General features: G+C 39.9%; 1 protein-coding gene across 1 annotated transcript; it reads left to right on the top strand.

Annotated features, from left to right (window-relative positions):
* The first annotated feature begins 262 nt into the window (after positions 1 to 262).
* On the top strand, positions 263 to 8,270 carry LOC134471594 (endogenous retrovirus group K member 13-1 Env polyprotein-like). Its single transcript, XM_063230697.1, has 2 exons — positions 263 to 850; positions 5,720 to 8,270. The coding sequence occupies exon 2, from the start codon at positions 5,723 to 5,725 to the stop codon at positions 7,805 to 7,807; it is 2,085 nt and encodes a 694-aa protein (XP_063086767.1). The 5' UTR covers positions 263 to 850; positions 5,720 to 5,722; the 3' UTR covers positions 7,808 to 8,270.
* The last annotated feature ends 16,186 nt before the right edge of the window (positions 8,271 to 24,456 follow it).

The following is a 24,456-nucleotide window of genomic DNA, read 5'->3' as shown; positions in this document are numbered from 1 at the left end:
GTGTCTCTCTCTGCTTTCAAACTGTGCCTCATCTCCCCAGCTATCATGCACTACCTATTTACTGTTCACTCACTTGATGAAACGCACTTCTACAGTGTTACGCACAAAGTTCCCTCTACCTGGAGTCAATTCTGGGTTTTGTTAAAATGCTAAGCACCCTCTAACCAATACTCCACACTAGTGCCCATTACTCAAGAGGATCAGCATATGCATTCATGGGTTTTGTCTAGAACAATGTGGGGGATGAGGTGTCACTTTGTATGCCCAACCCCCTCTAACCTGCAATTTACAATAGCCGCCCTGGTATGCGAGAAGGAGGTAGAATAGGAATGCCTGTTCTTAGTGAGCCCTCACCCTCTGGAATCCATACTGTGAGCTGGCTTTGTTTTGCAGAAGTCTTGAGGAAGTGGCTGGCCACCCTTTGTGACACTAACAGCAGACAAATTAACAACATTCTTGAGCTAATGAATTTCTTCCTGGGCTAGAGAGGTTATGAGAACTGGTTGTGATTATTTACCTCACTTAGATAGCTTTAGAATAAACATTGTAGTCTGTCACGTTGTAGCTTGCCACAAAGAATGCCTTTTCACTACTTAATTATCTGGGCTCTGTGAACTGATCGGGTTTACTATATATGAATCCTAAAATAAAGATTGTGCGTACAGTGCAGTGCAGTGTAACGCGGTGCAGACAGCAAAGGTGTCTCTCCTGTCTTTCTTTTCCAAGCGCTGTACCCCCCGTGTCCCGACAAGGCGTGCGTGTGTGTTTACCTTGCCCGGAGTTCAGAGTGCCCTAGACACTCACGACAAGTGGCGCCCGAATTCAGGGACTCCGAAGGTCGCTTAGGAAGGTAGGTATAATTTTATTACGGGGAAATGGGACAATCTGCTTCTTCTCCTTTCTTAAAAATTCTTAAACATTTATTATCTATATATGGCATATCGCTCAGGTCAGCTGACTTGGATATGTGTATTGATACAATTAAAGAATATAATCCTTGGTTTCCAGATGAAGGAACTTTGGATGTAGAAGTATGGAGGAAGGCAAGGGTTAGTATAGAAAGGGCTATGCAACAGGAGGAAAAGATTCCTTTACGTTTTTGGGCTATTTGGTCGGTTGTGTACTCTTTATTAAAAGCTATGGAAGATGAACATATTGTAGAAAATCTTCAACTAGAAATTAAGCCAGTTATTCAGGAATTGCCCCTCACAGAGGAGGAGCAGAATGTAGTTCAAAATGACGCTATCGCTTTAAGTAGTGAAAAGGCGTCCAAACTAAAAGTAAAATCCACTACAGCCGACTCAGCTTTAGCTGCCGCAGCAATATCAAATTATGACAATCGCCCAATTTTACAGGCTATACAACATTTAACACAAGAGGTGAAACAACTCTCCGTTAAGCAGAACCCGCCTATAGTTCCCTCTGCACCTCCTCCATCTAACCCTAATTGGAGTAAAGCCAAGCTAGCTTTGGCTGATCTACCAAAATTAGGGGATTCTGATGAGGAAAAGCCTGCCTTTGCTTTCCCTGTAATCAGGCCACAGCCAATAGATGGAGAGGCAGTTCCCCCTAGATGGGAAGCATTTAATATGGATGATTTAGCAAAATTAAAAAAGGCTGTAACCCTTTATGGCCCTCAGGCTCATTACACTAGAGAATTAATAACATCGGTAGCAGATCACTATGGTAATCTTGCTCCTTATGATTGGAAAGCCTTGGCCAAAATTCTTTTAAAGGAGCCAGAATATTTACAGTGGCACATGTGGTTTATGGAAGGTTGTGCGGAAAAGGCAAGACAAAATGCTGACGATCGAGATCCGAATATTAGACTCCTTTCTTATCCCATGCTCTCTGGTACAGGTTTCTTTGATACTGTTGAGCATCAGGCAGGAGCTCCAAGAGAGATTCATGCTCAATTAAAAGATATTGCTTTAAAAGCTTGGGATAAAATACGGCCTAAAGGATCAGAATATGGATCTTGGACTAAAGTTCTGCAAGGAGCCAATGAACCGTACGTTGAGTTCGTTACAAGACTTCAAAATGTTATAGAAAAAACAGTAGTTGGACAAGACTTACAAGAGCATCTCTTAAAAATGTTAGCTTTTAAAAATGCTAATGATAAATGCAAAAGGGCTTTAATTCCAATAAAAGATACTGGAACGATTGACAATTTTATAAAACAATGTAAAGATTTAAATTCAGAATCTAGGAAAATGCAACTGTTTGCTGAGACCATGGCAACCACGTGGACTAATTGGCAATCTAAAAAGGAACAGTCTTTAAAATGTTTTAATTGTGGTCAGATAGGACATGTAAAGAGGGCCTGTCCAAAACTTGTAGGCAATGATAAAAAAAAGAGATCTAGAGCTCCTGGCTTATGTCCAAAATGCAAGAAGGGAAATCATTGGGCTCGTGAATGCAGGAATAAACAAGTTAATTCAGCTGAACAAAAGGGAAACGGGAGAACGGGCCCTACCCCGGGCCCCGGACAAATCAATGGGGTAAATCTACCGTATTCTCCCTACAGCCAGCCACCCAACACAGTGCCGCAGTGGACATACCAGCCTTAAAAGATGTAGAATTAAGAGGAGGACAATCTCCCGTGAGAATTCCTACAGGAATTTTTGGTCCTCTGCCTGCGGGAACTTTTGGCTTGCTCACGGGTAGATCTAGTTTAAATCAAAAAGGCATTACTGTTCACTTAGGAATTATAGATGCAGACTATACTGGAGAAATTCAAATTCTGATGTCCTCACTTACAGATTATAAATTATTAAAGGGAGAACGTATAGCTCAACTCATTTTACTGCCTTATATCCCAATAGGATCCTCTGTTGTTCAGCGAACAGGAGGGTTCGGCAGTACTAACCCTATTAATGTAATGTGGACAGCTAAATTATCTCAACAACAACCTCTTATTAATATTTTTATTGAGCATAAGAAAATTCAGGCTCTTATAGATACAGGCTCGGATATTACCATTGTTAAACCTACTGATTGGCCTTCTCATATTACTTATACTATTATTCCATGCAATATAAAAGGAGTAAGTAAAACTCCAGTAAATACAATTGGACAAGCCACAATGCATATACATATAAAAAATGAAGAGGGTCAAGTTGCTGTTATTAAACCTTATATCTTAGAGGTACCAGTTTCTATTTTAGGAAGAGATGTATTAGAACAATGGGGAGCTTATATACATTTTTAATATTTTGCATGTTTCTACAGCCTAGGGAAATGAATCCTTTAAAGCTTAATTGGAAAAATGATGACCCAATTTGGATAGATCAGTGGCCTTTGACTACTCAAAAGTTACAGGCAGCACAGGAATTGATTGATCAACAGCTTTTTCTACATCACATAGAACCATCCACATCTCCTTGGAATTCTCCAATATTTGTGATAAAAAAGAAATCAGGCAAGTGGAGACTTTTAACGGACTTACGTGCTGTAAATTCATCCTTAATTCAAATGGGAGCCCTTCAGCCCGGCATTCCTTTACCCTCAGCGCTCCCTGCTGGTTGGTTTGTATATGTTATAGATTTACAAGATTGTTTTTTTAACATCCCATTACATCCAGAAGATAGAAAACGGTTTGCTTTTTCAATTCCTCAAACAAACTATCAAAGACCTTATCAAAGATATCAATGGAGGACTTTACCCCAAGGAATGAAAAATTCCCCAACTATATGTCAAATTTATGTTGATGCAGCATTAAAACCAGTGCGTGCACGATGGCCTCAGGTTTATACGGCTCATTTCATGGATGATATTTTATTCTCATATAGTGATAGAAATGTTTTAGAAGATATTTTAAAAACTTTACCTCAATATTTTTCTCCGTTTGGACTTGTAATAGCACAGGATAAAATTCAAAAGGAAGAAGTTAGTCATTATTTGGGATATATTCTTACTAGACAAAAGGTGATTCCACAAAAAATGTCTATTAGGAGAGATAAGTTATCCACTTTAAATGATTTTCAAAAATTATTAGGGGATATTAATTGGCTTCGTCCCACACTAGGTATCCCTACCCATGCATTACAACATTTGTTTGCTACTCTACAGGGCTCTTCAGATCCATCCAGCCCTCGTTCTTTAACAGCAAAAGCAGAGCAAGAATTACAGTTTGTAGAACAACGAATTAAGGATGCATTTTTAATTAGGATTGATCCTAAATTGCCTCTAACTTTATATATTATTAATACTTTTCAATATCCCTCTGCAGTTTTAGGTCAAAATGCTATGCCAGTAGAATGGGTATTCACTAAAACTAAGCAATCTAAAAATGTTATGCCTTATATTGACATGGTTGCAGCTTTAATTATGAATGGTAGAGCTCGTTCTATAACTTTGATAGGAGAAGATATAAACAATATAGTTATCCCTTTAACTAAGGAACAATGGGAATATTTGTTGTCAATTACTGAAACCTTACAAATTGCTTTAGCAGATTTCATGGGAACTTTTTCATATCATTTTCCTAAAAGTAAATTATGGGATTTTTTTAGACGTCAACAATTTGTGGTTAATACCTTATTAGCTGTACAGCCAATTCCACAAGCTTTGACTATATTTACAGATGGATCTAAAAATAAAGCTGCATATTGGACTCAAAAATCTTACTGGGTACGTCAGACAAATTTTAACTCTGTACAACAAAATGAACTTTTTGCTATATTACAAGTGTTTTTAGATTTTCATAACCAACCTATTAACATTATAGCCGATTCAGCCTATTCTGTTGGAGTAGTGACAAATATCTATTCAGCTGTGTTATATTCTAATAAGCCTGCTTTATTGTCTTTATTTCAAAATTTACAAATACATGTTCAAAAAAGAAATCATTCTTATTTTATTACTCATTTACGTTCTCATTCTCAGTTACCCGGACCATTAGTATCAGGTAACAATGCAGTGGATTCCTTAGTTATGTTCACCACACCCGTTGAAGAACATCAATTTAATCATGCAAATGCAGGACATTTGCATCTTAAATATAAGATACCTTTTACAAAAGCTAAACAGATTGTAAAAGCTTGCCCTATTTGTAGACCATTACATTTAAGAATTATTTCCGCAGGTGTCAACCCTCGAGGAATTCAACCTAATGAGTTATGGCAAATAGATATTACACATGTACCTTCTTTTGGTCGGCTTTCTTATGTACATGTAGTTATTGATACATATTCTTCATTTCTATGGGCTACTGCTCAACAGGGAGAATCCACTAAAAATGTTATTGTACATTTATTGGAGACTTTTGCAGTTATGGGAATTCCTTCTAAAATCAAAACAGATAATGGACCTGCTTATACTAGCAAAACATTTAAACAATTTTGCGATCTCCATAATATTATTCATATTACAGGGATTGAATATAACCCCCAGGGTCAAGCTATTGTTGAAAGAGCACATGGCACTCTTAAGTTACAAATTAAAAAATTAAAAAGGAGGAGTCAGGAGGATATTCAGATACCAATACTGTTTAAATTGCAAAACAGTCCAAAAACATTACTGCATCAAGCATTGTTTATTTTAAATTTTCTCAATTTACCACAAGGTGAAATATTAACTAGAGCTGAAAAACATTTTGAACAGCAACAACAGCCCTTTGTGATTAATGAACCTATTTGGACTAAAACAGCTCCAGAGGCTGAATGGGAGAGGGGCACATTGCTCTATAAGGGGAAAGGTTTTGGTTATATCTCCACAGAAAATGGAATTCAGCAGAGGGTCCCTGGACGATGGATCAGGATCCGCGCCTCCAGACCCTGTTCGCCAGCCCCGGAGACAACTCCCCAAGGAACCGGAACCGTGCCTTCAGAAGCGAGCGCGAAACCAGCTAGAGGCTGAGGATGCTGAGCTTGTTCCTATCGCAGCCATGGCCAGATTAAAGCTAAGAAAATCCCGCCGCTCACAGCGACCAAATTTAAATCCCCTCCCTACATGGGGACAATTAAAGAAATTGACCATAGAAGGGCAACGGCTTGTCCTTCAAGCAGGAAAGCCTTTAAACCCTGAAAACTTGTTTTTAGCTTTATGTGCCTTGCTCACCGTTGCATCGGGGACTGAGGTACCTCCACATTCGTACTGGGCATATATTCCAAACCCCCCTTTATTAGAACCTGTAAAATGGGGAACTAGTGATATTTTACTTTATACCACACCTAGAGAAATTTTGTCAGCACCGTGGGCTGATTTAACCCCCCACAATCAAGATGATGGGACATTATTCAATTTTACTTATTATGGTAATCAAAGGCCTATTTGCATTGGGGAACCGCCTTGCATCCCTCTGGGATGGCAGTATTGGATTCAACATGGAATAAAAGCAGGCAACAAAAGAACAAGGCTTCAAGCCTTGGCTGCTCAAACCTTTAATGTTACCTGGAGAAATTTAACAGCACCTGATACAAATACATTTCCTGTATGCCCTGAATTCACTTATAAAAATATTTCTTATTATCCCATAATTTGGCAACTATGTATGGGAAAATTTGCTAAAAATATTGATGGGTATATTATTTGGGGACCATTTGGAAAATTCGTTAATGGATGTGCTGAATGGAATGAGACAAGATGTAATCTCTCTGTTGTGTATAGTCTTCCAGATCCAAAGAAAATAACTGACGGAGCTCCTATATTTCATCAGAAGACGGCTCTTTTGTGGTGGGGAGATGGTGGAATCGCTAACCCTGCTGTTGCAGCCGAAGAATACCCTCATCACCTTCAAAATCATATTTGGAAGATTCCAGCCGCTATGCAACCTGTAACCTTGTACAATGTTTCCTATTCAGGGACTAGTCGATCTGTATCTACTACTTATAATTTTACTAGATTTAAAATGTATAATATTACTGTTTGTGCACCTCTGCCTTATGTCTTTTTAGTGGGAACTTTTAATTTTACACATTTTTCTTGTACTTGTTTAAATTGTCAATTGTTTACATGCTTAAATAGCACACTAAATTTCACTAAGCCTTATACAGTTATGCTGTTACAACAAAAAACTCATATTTGGTTGCCTGTAAATTTAACTCGACCATGGTCTCAAGACCCGGTAATTTCTGTTACTACTGAATTTTTTAAACATCTGTTAAAACGTACAAAAAGATTTATTGGAATAGTGGTTGCTGTACTGTTAAGTCTGATAACTGTAGCCTTCCTAGCAGCAGTCTCAGGAATAGCTTTACAAACCTCTTTGCAAGAAAAACATGTTGTAGAATTATGGCATGAAAATTCTCATGAACTTTGGTTAACTCAGTGGCAAATAAACGCCAGACTACAACAACAAATAGACCTCCTTAAACAAACAGTTGAATGGATGGGTAGAAAAATATTGGCTCTTCAGCATCAAGTGTTTTTAAAATGTGATTGGAATTCAACTACTTTCTGTATAACCCAACGACCTTATAATCAAACAGAACATGAATGGAAAATGATTAGAATGTATCTAAATGGAAACACCTCTGCCCAGGAGGAAATAGAATCTTTGCATAATCAAATTGACAAGGATTTTGCAAAGCAAAATGATGATGAATCCCTAGCACAATTCGCGCAATTGCTTGCTCAATCTTTGAAAGGATTAGATTCCAAAGGAATCTGGCAGAGCATAACCCACACTTTTAGTGGCATGGGACTTAGTTTAATTATAGTTCTCATTGCCATAGTTCTTGTGTATTTTTACTGCATAAGACGGAATACTATTAATAACCTGATCTTATGGAAATTGTTGTTAAAAAATAAAAAGGAAGGAAGTGTGGGGGATGAGGTGTCACTTTGTATGCCCAACCCCCTCTAACCTGCAATTTACAATAGCCGCCCTGGTATGCGAGAAGGAGGTAGAATAGGAATGCCTGTTCTTAGTGAGCCCTCACCCTCTGGAATCCATACTGTGAGCTGGCTTTGTTTTGCAGAAGTCTTGAGGAAGTGGCTGGCCACCCTTTGTGACACTAACAGCAGACAAATTAACAACATTCTTGAGCTAATGAATTTCTTCCTGGGCTAGAGAGGTTATGAGAACTGGTTGTGATTATTTACCTCACTTAGATAGCTTTAGAATAAACATTGTAGTCTGTCACGTTGTAGCTTGCCACAAAGAATGCCTTTTCACTACTTAATTATCTGGGCTCTGTGAACTGATCGGGTTTACTATATATGAATCCTAAAATAAAGATTGTGCGTACAGTGCAGTGCAGTGTAACGCGGTGCAGACAGCAAAGGTGTCTCTCCTGTCTTTCTTTTCCAAGCGCTGTACCCCCCGTGTCCCGACAAGGCGTGCGTGTGTGTTTACCTTGCCCGGAGTTCAGAGTGCCCTAGACACTCACGACAGAACAAAACTCACTCATTCGCAAGTTACAAATCATTTAAATTTCCTTTAAATTGACGAAAAACAAAAGTTGAATTGCTGCTTTATAAAGGAACATTTATAAACAGTTTATAAGCACAAGAAAATATGCTCACAATTTTTAGCCATAAGAGAATTAAAAATTAAAACCACAATAGGATACTACTGTGTATCCATTAGAATTCTTGAAGTTATACAAACTGACACCACCTCATGCTGGATAAGAGAGAACAGTTGAATACATTGCTGGCAGGAGTGTATATGAAATATTGTTTTCTGGCTTCTTCTAAAGCATATATCTATCAACACAGGACCCGAAAATTCTATCCCTGAATATTAATCTATGACAAATAAAAATAGATCCATAAAAAGAATCATATGAAAATATTCATGGGATTTAGCTCAGTGGCATGGCACCTGCCTGGCAAGATCAAGGTCCTAAGTTCGATTCCCAGTATCAACAACAACAAAAAAAGAATGTTCATAGAAGATTTATTCATGATACTGCAAAATGGAAATAATCCAAATATATATGAATAAGAAAATAATAATACTGATATATACATAAATGAGAGAGAGAAGAAGAGCCAGGCATAGTGGTACACACTGTAATACTACTCAACCATACAAGGAAAACAAATACTGTAACACAGCAGCATGGACAGATATCAAAACATTATGCAATCCTAATACCAAAGCCAGACAAAGACATTATAGGAAAAGAAAGTTGGAGCTGGGGGTTTAGCTCAGCAGCATAAGCGCCTGCCTTGCAAGCAGGCAGTCGTGACTTCGATCCCCGGTACTCCCCTTTGGAAAAAACTCCAAAGGGGAGTACCAAAGGAAAAACTCCAAAAAAGAAAAGAAAATTATTGGCCCATATCTCTACTCAGCATAAATGCAAAAACCTTCAACAAAATATCAATAAATAAAATGCAACAACATATAGAAAATTTAACATTACCCAGTAGATTTATCCCAGATATCCAAGGCTGATTCATAATTTAAAAATCAATTAATACAGTCTTACACAGAACAGGTAAAAATTTTAAGCCACATGAGTACCACATCGACAGATAAAGAAAATGCATTTGATAAAATTCAATATCCATTCATAATAATACCTCTCAAAAAACTAAATAGAAGTGAACTTTCTCAACTTGAGTTTAAAAATCTATAAAAAAAATCTTACCACTAACATCACACTTAATAAGAAAGTATTTCCACTAAGATGTAAAACGAAGTTATACTCCTCACCACTCCTTTTCAATATTACTAGAACTCCAAGCTTATGTAATGAGACACACAACAAAGCTGTAAAAGGTACACTGAGAAGGAAGAAATAAAAGTCTTTGTTAACAAATGATATAATCATCCAAAGAAAATCCTAAAATTCAACCAAAAAGTCCTAAACTCAGTAAGTTATTATAATAAAGTGGCATGACATAAGATTAATATTCAAAAGTAAATCAATTTCCCACATACCAGCAATGAACAAGTGGAATTTGAAACTAAAAGTAGAGGCATTATACTACTATTCAAAAATATAAAATAAAGGCTGGGGGCATAGCTCAGCGGCATAAGCACCTGCCTGGCCAGTGCAAGGTCCTGAGTTCAATTCCCAGTATGAAAAACAAAAAAAGTAACAAAAATATAAAATACTGAAGTATAAATCTAACAAATATGTGTAAAATTCACATGAGGAAAACTACAAAACTCTAATTTCTAAAAATCAAAGATTAAATAATTTTGGTAATGGTCCATGTTTTTACATAAAAACACTGAATATTGTCAAATGTCAGTTTTTCACAAATTGGTGTTTTTGTGTGTGTGTGTGTGTGTGTGTGTGTGTGTGTGTGTGTGTGTGTCAGGGATCAAACTCACGACCTCATGTTTGCCAAACAGGCACTTACACTGCTGAGCTAAACCCCCGGCAGTGTTCCCCAAATTGATCTTTATAGATTCAGTGCAATCCCGATCAAAATTACAGAAAGTTATATTGTGAATATTAACAAATTCACTTTAAATTTTTTTATTTTAAAGAGAAAAAAGAAAAAACAAAAGTCAAGAAGCAAACAAATCTAAAAAATAACAACAACAAGCAGGGCGTGGTGGCACTCGGGAGGCTGAGGTGGGAGGATTATTGCAAGTTCGAGACCAGCCTGGGCTACAAAGTGAGCTCAAGGCCAGCCTGAACTGCACAGAGACCCCGTCTCAAAAAAGACAAAAAAAAAAGCAAAAAAACAACAATAACTATATAGGTTTTCAAAACAAGATGACAGGAATTCAACAATGATTGTTATACTGCATAGTGTTATATCCAAAATAACTGTACCAGATACAGAAATAAAACAAAACATTGAAATGGCCCAAAACATTGGATTTCAAAAGTCGGACAGGAGGAAATCCCAACAGTTGCTACAGAGCACCCTGCCATCCTCCAAGTAGATGCGTTCGTTCACCCACCCCCCACCCCCCACCCCCCCTTACCCCCGAGTTCCTCTGAATCAGCCAATTTCTTGCTGGGGAGGGGGGTGCCCCTCTGGTTTCCCAGCCCACACACCAGCTGGCTCATGGGAAGGTGTGGTTTGTCCTCTTGCTGAGTCTCCTCCCCATCCCCAGGGCTGAGCATGGCTCCTGGGGAAGGCATGGTCTGTCTGAATTTTTTTTTTTGGAGACAGGGTCTCACAATGCAGTTTAGGCTGGCTTTGAACTCACTCTGTAGTCCAGACTGGCCTTGAACTTGTAGTAATATTCCTGCCTCAACCTCTCAGTGCTACGATTATAGGCATGTGCCACCATGCCCAGCTTGACTTTAGATTTTTATGGAGAGATAAAAGGCCTGGACTAATCGACATAATATTAAAGAAGACCAAGCTGGAGAAATAACTCTACCCAACTTCAAGACTTAATACAAAGCTATAGTAATTGAAACCATAATGTACTAGTAAAAGAATAGGCAAATTGAAACAACAGAATAGAAAGCCCACATAAATAGACTGTCATAAATGCAGTCAACTGATCTTTTTTAATACAACAAAGATAGTCTTTTCAACAAATAGCATTGGAGCCACTAGATTTCTACATTTTAAAAAAAAGCATAGATTCAGGTTTTACACTCTTTACAAAATGAATCATGAACCTAAATGTAAAATTCAAAACTATAAAACTCTTAAAATGTAACATAAAAAGAAATCTAGATCAACTTGAGTATGGTAATCCCAAAGGCACAATCCACAAAAGAAATACTTGCTAAACTAGACTTAATTAAAGTAAAAACTTCTACTCTACCAAACAGTGTCAGACAAGCTATAGCTTGGGGAAAATATTTGCAAAAATCATAGCTGAGAAACACAAAATCTTTGTAGCTTCCTTTTAATTTTGTTGTAAACCTAAATGCGCTCTTCTAAAAAAATTAGTCTTTAGAAAAAAAACAATAAGCAGAGTTTTAAAACAAGACAAACAGTATTATTTCATATGAAATTCTAAAACAATAAACAATAAGCTATGGTGATAGGAATCATGAAGTGGTTGACAGGGTAATGAGGGGCATGGGGAAGGCTAGTTAGAAATGTCACAAGGGGCAATCTCCTGGGGTAACATGTTTCATGCTCTATTTTCGATAATGATTGATCAGGTCATCAAGTTATCTAACCAAATATGTAATCTACATTTTTTCATGTAAGTTACATCTCAACTAAAAGTAAACTGGCTTTTTAAATGAATCTTCTATGTGTATCTATTAATATACATGCAAATGCCTGCAATATGCTTCTATCAATTCCTCCCATACTTCAGAATTTCACAAAATCCAAGTTAAGATCCCTGAACTAAATGACTTTTTAAGGGTTGCCAATAGTTCACACTCAAAGGGAAAAAAAAACAAAAACAGAACTTATCTGAACTCATAAGGCAATCATAGAGCCAAAGGGAAAAATCATTACCCCAACTTCTATTAACTCACATTTCACCTAAGACATAAAGCCAGAAACACCCACATCTTTCTGAAGTTATCTGCAAAGGTCAGTGTCTTCATTCTAGACTGGGGGTGCAAAGAAGGCAGCAGGGAACTCACTGACACATGGACTAGAAAGGGCTGCTAGCCAGAGGAGATGCACCAGGATTCAGAGACACTCTTGCTGAAGCCTCGGACCAACTGCTAACAACCCAAAGTGCACACAGGGAGATCTTGGGCTCCATTGGGGAAAATGTCTACTTCAGTGATAAGCTCACTGAGTCCTGGAGAAGAAAATGAGGTGGTTCAAGTTCTCTCAGCACTGACTGGCATAGCTTGCCTTCAAAGGCTCTCTTAACAAACTAAGATCCTGTAGTTTTGTTTGCCTGGTCTCCCTTTTCCAGGAATTTCTTCTTCCCATTATGCCCAGAGTTGTACTCAAAGTTCCTGTATTTCTTTGATATAAGCCACCTGCCCTGGCCCACAGCTTATCAGTGTAGCTGTAAGCATGAGACTTGAGACCAATCTGTCTTTGCCCATCAGAAAAAAGGAAGGGGACAGTAGGGAGAAGGAGGAAGAGGAGGAGGAGGAGGAGGAAGAGGAAAGGAAGATTGCATCTCCCAACAGATGCTTACACCATACATAAAAATTTAGGGACTGATTACTGTGCCCCACTGTCTGAAAATCCATCCCTCAGAAGTACCTGGAGATTAGAGCTGCTAACTATTCTGTGGATTCTTTCTATAGAGTTTCGGAGTCTGAAGATAACTTAAGGAGATGTTTAGTACAGAGACCACAAAAAGGCTGTGGGGGACATTAAACCTCCTGCTGACACTGAAGATGATAAGTTGCCATGTGAACAATAACAACAACAAAAATACCCTGGAAGCTGACATTACTTATACTAAGGGAAGAATGTGTGAAAACGTGTATTAGTTTTATTAATGTGTTACTTATGTTAGTGAAAACTTGGGAATCACCTAAATGTCGAAAATAGGAAGAAGATTAAATAAACTTTGATGTAAACCTGTAATAAAATATTACATATTAAATATCTTGCCCCAAAAAGATTAGTGACTTAGCCACTGGCTTCACTATAACATTAAATATAAGCAATAATATAGAAAACTATATAAAACAAAATAATTCCAATCTTAGCACAACCACCTACATGCATGCATGGGAAAAAGACTGGGAAGGAAAAAAATGCTAACAAATGTTATTTCTGGTGAGTCCAATTATGATTTTGCTCCAGTTAGTCCCTGGTTACCTAAGAGAATGAAGGACACAGTTAAATTAATTTTGCTAAGTTCCAGATTTCATAAAATGAAAAGTAGACTTATCTGTTGTAGCTGTAGACAAGAAAGAGTTGGCATTATCTCCCGGGATGGGCTTTTCCAAGCTCCCAAGCCTCCCCCTCAAGGTAATGTTGCCGGCAGGGATGGCTACACAGTCGTCACCTCTCTTGATGCCAGTTTGCCTCATTGCTAGTGCCCTGGAGAGATACTTGTCCCAGAAAACCAGAGTGGCCACCCAATGAAATGGATGCAAGCTGTAGCACCCCAGCCTTTCACCTGGGCTTTGTTTTGTCATAGTCACTTCACTTGCTCTTGTCACCACCAGTCTCTCTGTCACAAAACTGTCTCTGCAATAGGCTTCACTCATTATGTACCCATAGGCAGGGCAGCATTTGAATTATTTAACGACCCGATGGACTCACCTGCCTCCCATTCTATCCCAATCAGAACAGGACAAGCAGTAGCTCTGAGCAGTGCTCAGGAGGCTCTTGCCATGCTCAGCACTAACCTTTGGGTGGCTGGGTAAGGGGTGGTCCTTGGGAGGACCAAGATGGGGAGTCACAGGACTGACCACTGGGGACTCAGAACAGCAGCTACTGCCAACTGAATGGAGGTGACTGCAACTTTAATAACCAGTACAGTGCCACCCATAGGCCTGGGCAGGAGGACCCAACAATTTAGAAGACTCCTCAAGCCAGAAAAAACAGACATTCTATTTAAGGGTCACATGGGCACCTGTGCCATCAGTGTGCAACACCGGCAAGCCTGACTGAGCACTAGTCACCTGCCCCAAGACCAGCCCCAGCCAGGTCTCAGGGAAGCAGTTCTGCTGTTGCCTCAGGTCCCCAAACACGAAGTGGCTAAGTCCACACACCTTCCAGGTTTGTAGCACTGCTGTCATCAAAGAGACTAACTCAGTGTGCGAGGAGGATTTGTGCAGTGGAGGGCTTAGGTCAGAGAAGAGACAAATTCATTAATTTGTCACATCCTTCCACGGTGACAACATAAATGTGATAGAGTCATCAATCGTGAATTATCATTTCCCAGTTGTGCCAAGTGTCTTTTTCCCCACACTTCTCTTTGTGCTTTTACATTCGAGAGACAGTCAGAAATTATCATGATATTCATAACTGCACCACGGAATGTTTGCCATAGTAAACGATCCTTCTGTGTGTACTGTCATGGAAAGGGGTCTGAAGTGTATCAATTTAAAAAATAAGGCAGCTCTTTCTCCACCATCACGGCACATGCCCTCAACTCTGTTCCTCGCCACATCTTTTCACAAGACTCTCAGGGTTAAGCAATTCCTGCCAAAACACAAAAGCAAAGTCCTGTTCTTCAGAGGATGCAAACAAACACTGGTTAACAAAGCCAGATCCAACTCCAAAAGGAGACACTAGAGAAGAATGCGGGGGGGGGGGGTATGACAAATCACCCACAAGGTGAAACAGATATTTCCACTGCATCAAGGTCACTGCCATTGTATGACATCAAGCTGAAAATGTTACCGTGTCTAGACAGCTGGGCATCTTTAATGGAGAAAAAATTTTTTCTCTTTGTTTTCATGCTCTGCGCTATTAAGTTGGTTCAATAACAAATTATGTGAAATCTTGCGGTTAAAATACTGAGATGCAGACATTATGTACATTACTGCTCCTGCTTGAGTTTTCTGAGCTCATATCCATGCACATATGCATTTGAACAGTCATAAGAAATTTCTGGGATTTTTTGCCTTAAGAAAGAAAGATTAGAAGTCCAATGACAGATTTCATGTGCCCTCTGCAATGTTTGTTTCTCCTAATCATAGATTATCTTTTCAGTTTAAAGAAAAGAGTTAGTATTTGATAAAGAAATTCCTTATATATTGGGTGGATTTCTTTTTTTATCAAATGCAATTAATTTTTCTGTGTGAAACACATTTTATTGCATAACTTCTTAAACTTCTGCAGGTTACAGTCAGTGGTCGCTTTCCCTCTTTTATTGGCCAAACACATCTCCAAACAGTTTCCTCTGGGAATGGTTTCTTCCAGGTCCCGAGATCTTCGAATTCACAGCTGAGGCTCTGTGGCCCCCAGTTACCCTGAGAAGCCACAGTACATACACCAGCGCTCACTCTAGTGTTATGCAGGAGGAGGATGTTGGCATGAAGGAGAATAATCATCCTGCATGAGCGAATCCAGGAAGACAGCAGAGGACACGAGGACAATGAATGTTCTAGACTCCTCCTGGCACTGACCCTGAACATCTCAAATTCCAGGCCACTTGGATAGCACGGAGACGGCTAACAGACACTGAGGCAGAGACAGCCAGCAGCTGCTGCAACGTCAGCATCAACCCTCTGGACCGCAATCCCACCCCCGCAGCCACCAGCTTGCTGACATCTGGACATTCAGAACGTACTGCCAGCCACACAAGCTGTCAGAGATTCTGAAACCAAAGCAAGATATCCCCTCAACTCAGAGGGAACATCTTGCTTTTTTTTTTTTAAATTTTATTCATTAACTTGTTCACTTGCTCATTCATCCATTGATACTGGTCATTGAACCTAGGGTCTCTGCAGTGAGCTACATGCGCAGCCCCTTTTTCATTCTGAGACAGGCCCTTGCTAAGTTACCAGGCTGGGGTCAAACATGTGATCCTCCCTGCCTTAGTCTCTCAGAGTGCTGGAATTACAGCTGTGTGCCACGACACTCTGCTTGCTAGGACTTTTTAGTCTCTGCCTGCCCATTCAAAACTGATCATCTGTCCTTGGAAAACAGTCACCATAGGCTGTTGCCTTTGATGTTCCCAGAACTTCCATCCTGGAGGCCCCACAAGTTAAAGAGAACCTTATTCAAATCTAGTGAATGAAGAAGGAAAGAGCAGGTAGGAGTGAACAAGAGAAAATGAACTGCAAGAGAGAACTGGAGTCTGACCAAGAGACACAGAACAGGAAGAGGGCTAGTGAGGCAATGAGTTCTCCTTCGGACCTCCGGCAGCAGGAGGTAGTTCTCAGTGTGGTTCCAGTGACCTTGTAAACCCAGACTTTGTAAAACTCCCCTGGCACTGCTTTTTTCCCCCCAACAAAAGGGACAGCCATGCTCCTCTTGACAGTCACATGGCTCTGTCTGTAGCGGTGACCTTTTCCACACACACACAGTTGTTGCCTCCTCTTCTTGCAAGCCTGCAGAGTAAGCTACAGTCAGTGGACTCACTAGGCACTTGTGGACTGCCATTTATGAGCTGAAGTGTTGAGCAGGTGAGACTGGGGGGTGGGGGCAAGAAACATAGGGAAGTACTTTGTAGGGTGCAGAGGGAACTGGAGACGGAGTTGAAAGGAAGTACACTTTACTACCAAGAACCTGGAGGTAATCATCTCCTCTTGAAACAGCGCTGTTAAGAGTCCTCTATGTGTATCTGGGCGCAGTTTTACCATTGATGAAATAAGTGGGTCCACTGAAGGAATGTTCAAGGTGTGTGAACAGAAGGCTCTTTGTGCAATGCCACATACACACACCATATGCACAGCCCCAAGGTGGTTTCACAGGTTCTCAAAAGGTCCCTCACAGTGATCACCCATACCAAATATGTGCACAGACTCACTAGAAAAGCTGGACCCAAAAAAAGAAAGTTTCCAATCACTGATGCACAGCTACTTAATTCTCAATTTGCTTTGAAAAACCCTGGCACTTCTGAGCTGGGGTGACCGTAGGGCTGCTCAAAAAATCTGATCAAAAAGCTGGTTGCTGCATTCAAAGTCCAAATTCCTTCATCGTGGGCAACATGTTTTCAAATAATGAAGCCACCAGGAAACAAACCCCATAGCACTTCCTATTTCCCAAGTGCCTTCAGCCTCATGATCTCGCCTGATACTCTCTGCCAACACTGGCAGTGAGCCACAGCATACCTCGCTACAGTGGGAAATGAGATGCTGTGATACCTGGGCTGCTCTGCTGTTACCTGAACCTCCCATTGAAAAGGTCCACTCCGCCAGCTCACAGGAGCAGCCAGTGTCTGCTCCTCTCTCTGCCTGAGGTGCTCATCCCTTCCACACAATAGGAACACAGACACTGCTTCCTCACTCTTCAGATCTGGGCTGCCACTTCCTCAGAGAGGGCACCAACCACCCTTTTGAAGGGGTCAGCCTCCTCTACAGTTTCTCCTCCTACACAGTCCACAAGGAACTTGGTGCTTTCTGGAATCACTTCCTGTACTGGTGGCTTTGTTAGTCACCTGTCCCCCAACAAAACTTGCAAGGACAAGAACCTTGCCAAGCCATTCACCATGTTACCCCCCCCCCACAGGTGCCTAGAAGAGTGCCCAGGATATAGTAAGTATCCCCAAATATTTTTTGATTACTAAACTATTTCACTTATAAACAATCCTGTGAAACAAACAGGAAAGCATTATTGTCCCCATTTACTGACAGAGGCTCAGAAAACTTAAGTGATTTGCTTCAGGTCACACAGATAGAAAGTAGAAAGGCTGAAGAGAAAAATAACCTGGGATTTTCACATCAAGCCTCATATAACTTCTTCTTTTTTTTTTTTTTTTTTTTGTATGCAGGACTGAACTCAAGACGTCATGCTTGCCAGGCAGGCGCTTATGTCACTGAACTAAATTCCAAGCCCCTCATGTAAATTTTTAAATCCAAAATTTGGAAAATGGCGTTGACCAAGAACTGTTTTATACCACTCATTCATTACAGGGGGAAAAAAAGCATTTACTAAATCCAAGAAAGCATGATGGAGACAAAAGTACTTAGATAAGGTGTTTGAGGAGCTTGTCATCTCCTAATGCAGGTAAAGTAAGGCACGCATTCATAAAATGAAAGTCTGAAATGCTGCTATGCACTGAGCTGCACTCCCCTAAAAAATTCACGTATAGAAGGCGTAATCCACAGTAACTCAAATATAATCTATTTTTTTGTAAGCAGGGCCTTCAAAGAGGTGATCAACAACACCACATGGATGGGCCAGCCTAAGGAACTATATTTGGAGCTGGGTCTTTCAAAGAAGTGATTACAATCAATGAGCCCATCAAGAGACCCCTAAACCAATGTGCGTTAGTGTCATTGTAAGAAAGGGAGAAGCTGGAATGTGAACATAGAGAAAAGGCCACGTGAGGACATAGGGAGAAGTCAGCAGGAAGACAGGCCGCAGAGGAAACTAAACCTGTCAACACTTTAGTGTGGAACTCTCAATCTCCGTAACTGTGAGAAGCCAGGAATGGTGGGGCATGCCTATAACTGCAGCACTCAGGAGGTTGGGGCAGGAGGATCTCTGTGAGTTCAAGGCCAGCCTGGGCTACAAAGTGAGCTCAAAGCCAGCCTGGACAGTCTCGAAAAGAAAAAAAAAGAAAAGAAAAAAGAACTGTGAGAAAATAAATTCCTGCTGCTTAATCCACCAAGTCACAGCAGCCCTAGCAAATGAATATACACAGGGGCATTTGTGGTCATGGAGGAAAGGGTTCCCAGGCTGCTGAAAACTCCAGCTAGGAGATATCCAGAAAGGTTCTTAGAGAAAGCAAGGTTAATTTAGACTTCAGATGGAAGCCAAATCTGGGCTCAATCCCCAGAACTGGCAAGTAAAATAGAACTGCATTTCCATCTAGGGAGAATAACAGGGGTGACAGAAGCTTGAAATTGCCCCTTAAGGACATATGAGAGAAAAGGATATTTCTCCATGCATTTGAAGAGTTCTAGAAGGACTGGAGTGGCAAGATTAAAACAATAAATGAGGAATGTCAGTCAAACATCTTGAATATAACCGCTGGAAGGAAAAAAGGGAGGAACACATGAAGGCAATTCCGGAGGTTATACCAACGATTCAGGCTAGAAGTGCTGCGGCTAAAACAGGGCATTAACGTTACAGTGTGCACTTTAGCTCTCACCTGCCCAACTCCCACTTCCCCTTTGCTGGTAAACACTCCCCAGTGTTTCTTTAGGGTGCCAGGTGTGTGCTGGCTATGCACCCCAAGTCTGGCCAGTCACCTTATTCCATTCCCCAACAATGGGCCCAGTTGTTTCCTAGGGCCACTGTGACAAAGACGCACAAACTAACTGGCTTCAAACAACGCACTCATGTCTTCTCATGCTTCTGTACCACAGAGGCGTGTCAACTGGGCCTAGGCCACCAAGGGCCCTACGGTTTCCAGCCCCTTTCGGGTTTCCAGCTGCTGGCAGCCCCGGACATCCCTGGCCTTTTGGCAGCATCTCCCCCATCTTGGCCTTCGTTGTCACATGGCCATCTTTCCTCAATCTCTGTCTTGGGGCTTCTCTGTCCTTTGCTTTGATCGACACCAGTCCTAATAGATTCGGCATCTGCTCAACTCACAAAAGATCTTACCACTTCTTAATTACGTCTGCCAGTAAGGTCAATCCTGAAGTAGTAGGGTTAGAACTTTAACATGTCTTTGGGCGGGGGCACAGTTTAACCCCAAACAAGTGGTCAGCCCAATTTTACCCTTCAAAAGACTATTTGTAGAAATTTTTCTGAAAATATTGGGGAAGATCTACCTTACCCTATGAGGCCTGAGGTGAAGACAATGCCAGCCTGGCGTGTCAGGCTCACCATTGCTTCTGGGAGAGCCTGGCAGAAAGGGCAGCCGGGAGGAGGAGACCAAGTAAGCCTGGATCCAACCGTGCCTGCTGTTGAATTCTGTTCATTAATCCAGTGGAAACAGAAATCTTAGTCATTTTCTCATCTCTGGGACACAGTGATGGACACCCGCAACTTAACAGAGAAAAGGTGTATTTTGGCTCACAGTTCAGAAGGTTCAGTCCCAGTTTGTCAGGCTCCGACAGAGGAACAGCATCATGGGAGGGCCCGGAAACGGAAGTGCTTACCTCACGCCAGCCCGGAAGTAGAGTGAAGTGGGACCCGGAAAGGAGATAAATTCTTCCGGGTCACACTAGTATCCCGCCTCTTCCAACCAGAGCCAGCCTCCCAACAGCTCAATAGTCAGCTCAAACGCTCCCGAATCTGGCCACTGCAAACACCTGAGGTTTGACAGCCACTTCACTATTTTTTTGAGACGGGGCTTGCTATGTAGTTCAGCCTGTTCTCGAATTCTCTTTGTAGACCGGGCTGGGCTCCAACTAATGACAGTCCTCTTGCCGCTGCCTTCTAAGTGCTGGCACTGCAGCAGTGCACCACCACGCCCAACTAGTAGCTCTTGGAGATGGATTAAAAACATTTTGCACAGAGAGATGTGTATAAGACTTTTTTGGGGGGCCAGGAACAGACTGTTGTGGTTTAGGTCTAAAATAGTTCCCAGTACTTAGGAGGTTGAGGCAGGAAGATCGCTGTGAGTTCGAGGCCAGCCTGGGCTACAAAGTGAGCTCAAGGCCAGCCTGAACTGCATAGTGAAACCTGCCTGCCCTCCCCCCCCCCGCAAAAAAACCACCAAGTTTTAACAATTCCAGTGTTGCTAAAAAGTCCAAGCCCAAAATCTCTGAAACTTCAGGCAAACTCTTGTGACACCCTGGTATTTTTTTTTTTTATTTTTAAAGAGGGTAAAATTAAACATAATAAAAGAGAACAGAACATATCATAAGATAACAATGTAAGAGACACTGATTTCAAAGCAAGACAACCAGAGATCTTCACTGTCTATCATATTGTCTCTTGTTTTCTTCCAAATAGTTGTCCATATCTTCACATACAATTAATTCATACACAACAAAATAGTATAAAACTGATTAGAACAGGATGATGAAGGCATTTTGGGCCTTCAAGACCTACGGAAGTCAACAATGGCTGCCATAATGTCTCTCATTCTCTTCAAAACAGCTGTCCATATCTTCATGTATGTTGAAATTAAACAAAACAGACTAAAATCACTCTGAACAAAGAATAATAGTATTGCTGAATTTCACATCCTGACACATCAGCACTGGGTATTTTAGTGTCTCTTTTTCTTCAAAGTAACTGTTCATTTCATCGTGCATTATATAATCAATTTTCATAAACTTTTTAGAAGTTCTACACATGCATGAGTCTCTACATGTATATCTACCCTTTCTGTATTAGAGGGAAAGACAAAACGAGACAAAACAAATTCCTAGAAAAGCACGAGACAAAAAAGACATATAAACAACAATAGCAAAGAGCCCAGAACACTGACAATATAGGCTTTCAAAACAAAGTGGTATGAGCATAACTAGGGTTGTTATTTTACATAATGATCTTCAAAAGTTCCTCAGATCACTATACAATAATATGTACAATTGTTCCAACCCTATGAATGTTAACTATTTTGTTCCAAACACTTATAGAGTTTGTAGCACAATCATCTTAGCTATCCAAAGTGTGTCTATATAATTTTAGACATTTTTTTCTTTTCCCTTCCTTTTTCTTTTTCCTCATTTTCCCTGAGATATTATTTTTCCCCTTTAAGCAGATTCTTATCCTTTCACTGTAATTATTTTTTTTGTATCTTATGTAGTCTCACCATTTCTTACACTAGGGAGACTATTCGGTATTTACATGTGTGAGTTTGATTTATTTCACTTATGAGTATGGTCTCAAGTTGCATCCATTTATTTATAAATATCTCAATGTGATCGTTCTTTATGGCAGAGTAATACTCCATTGTATAAAAATACCACAACTTTTTTTTATCCATTCCTCAGTTGATGGGCATTTTGGTTGTTTCCAAAATCTGACTATTACAAATTGTGCTGCTATAAACATGGGTGAGCATATATCACTGTGGTATGACATTTTCACTTCTTCTTCCCAGAAGTGAAATAGCTGGGTCAAATGGGACCTCCAATTCCAGCTTTTTGAGGAATCTCCAGACTGACCTCCACAATGGTTGTACCAGTCTACACTTCCACCAACAGTGCAGGAGAGTTCCTTTTTCCCCACAGCCTCTCCAGCATTTGTTGTTGGTAGTTTTCTTGATCCTGGCCATTCTTTTTGAAGTGAGATGGAACCTCAGTGTTGTTTTAATTTGTATTTCTCTAATGACCAATGATGCTGAACATTTTTTTTTCATGTATTTATTTGCCATTTGTATTTCTTCATCTGAGAACTATGTGTTCATCTTGGATGCCCATTTTTGGATTGGATCTTTGAATTTTGGGGGTCTGATTTTTTTTAGTTCTTATATGTTCTGGACAAAAGTCCTTTGTCTGAGGAACCATTCACTAAAATTTTTTCCCAATTTGTGGGTTTTCTTTTCACTATGCTGGAAATTTCTTTCAACATGCAAAACTCTAATAGGACATGATTCCAGTTACTGTGATCATGCAGATTCTGTGATCATGCAAAATATCACATGTGGTTTGATTCTTGTTCATGAATTCTCTACCTACCCTATGTCTTCAAGATTTCTACCTACTTTGGCTTCCAACAATATTCTGTTTTAATATTTAGATATTTGATCCGTTCAGACTTTAGTTTAGTACATGGTGATAGGCATGGGTCTACTTTTAGTTTTTGGCATATGGAGAGCCAATTTTTTCAGCATCATTTATTGAAGAAACTATCTTTTTTCCAGTGGATATGTTTGGCCCCTTTATCAAAGATAAGTTGGCTGAGTGTGTTTGTAGTTGTAGTTATATCTTCTAATCTATTCCATTGATCTTCAGGTCAGTTTTTATTCCAGTACCATGCTGATTTTATTATAGCAGCTTTGTAGTATAAATTCAAGTCAGGGATTGTGATGCCTCCTATCTTGCCTTTGTTGCTTAGAATTGCCTTTGTTATTCTAGGTCTCTTCTGGTTCCACATGAATTTTAGGAGTGATTTCTCTAGATCTATGAAGTTTGTTAGTGGTATTTTCATTGGGATTGCATTGAATCTGTATAACAGTTTTGGGAGAATGGCCATTTTCACAATGTTTTTTCTTCCTATCCATGAACAAGGGATGGCTTTCCATTTTCTGAGGTCCTCTTTGATTTCTTTTTCAGGGTATTATAATTTTCCCTGTATAGATCTTTTACTTCTTTTGTTAGATTAATTCCTAACTATTTTGTTTTGTTGGATGATATTGTAAAGGATGTGGCTTCCCTTATTTCTCTCTCAGTGGTTTTGTTGTTAGTGTATCAGAATGCTATTGATTTTTGAGTGTTGACTTTTTATTCAGCTATATTACTGAATTTATCTCTTATACCTAGGAGTCTTTCAATGGAGTTTGGGGGGTCTTCTACATATAGTATGATGTCATCTGCAAATAATGATAACTTAAGTTCTTCTTTTCCTATCCTTACTCGTTTTATTTCTCTTGCTTGTCTAATTGCTCTGGCTAGTATTTCCAGCACTATATTGAATATGAGTGATGATAATGGACATGCTTGCCTTGGTCCTGATTTTAGGGTAAAGGCTTTCAGCTTTTGGCCATTTAATATGATGCTGGCTGTTGGTTTGTCATAGATGGCTTTTATCACATTGAGGTAATTTCCAATTTCCTGTAGGCATTTTATCATGAATAAGTGTTGGACCTTATCAGAAGCTTTTTCTGCATCTATAGAAATGATCATGTGATTCTTATTTTTGGTTGTATTGATATGGTGGATTACATTTATTGACTTATGTATATTGAACCATCCTGCATTCCTGGGATGAATCCCACTTGGTCATAGTGTATAATCTTCTTCATAATTTGCTGCATTTTGTTTGCCAACGTTTTATTTAGAATTTTTGCATCTGTGTTCATTAGGGAGATTGGCCTGTAGTTCTCTTTTTTGGTTGGGTCTTTCTCAGGTTATGGGATCAGAGTAATGTTTGCTTCCAGGAATGAGTTAAGGAGAATTTTTTCCCTTCCAGTTTCATTGAAGAGTTTGAGATGTGACTCCCTGTTTAAAAAAAAAAAAAAGGAAGGGAGGAAGGAACAAAGTTAAACATTGCTAGTTACAATGATGTAAG

The sequence above is a fragment of the Cavia porcellus genome, unplaced genomic scaffold (assembly GCF_034190915.1).
Source record: "Cavia porcellus strain 051 isolate PalLab524CR breed Dunkin Hartley unplaced genomic scaffold, mCavPor4.1 scaffold_19, whole genome shotgun sequence".
In the NCBI taxonomy this organism is placed as follows: Eukaryota; Metazoa; Chordata; class Mammalia; order Rodentia; family Caviidae; genus Cavia; species Cavia porcellus.
This window is presented reverse-complemented; position numbering and strand designations above follow the sequence as displayed.

Bases quoted from the DNA above. Each gene is read 5' to 3' on its own strand.
- LOC134471594 (XM_063230697.1), top strand. From the start codon at position 5,723: ATGGAATTCAGCAGAGGGTCCCTGGACGATGGATCAGGATCCGCGCCT.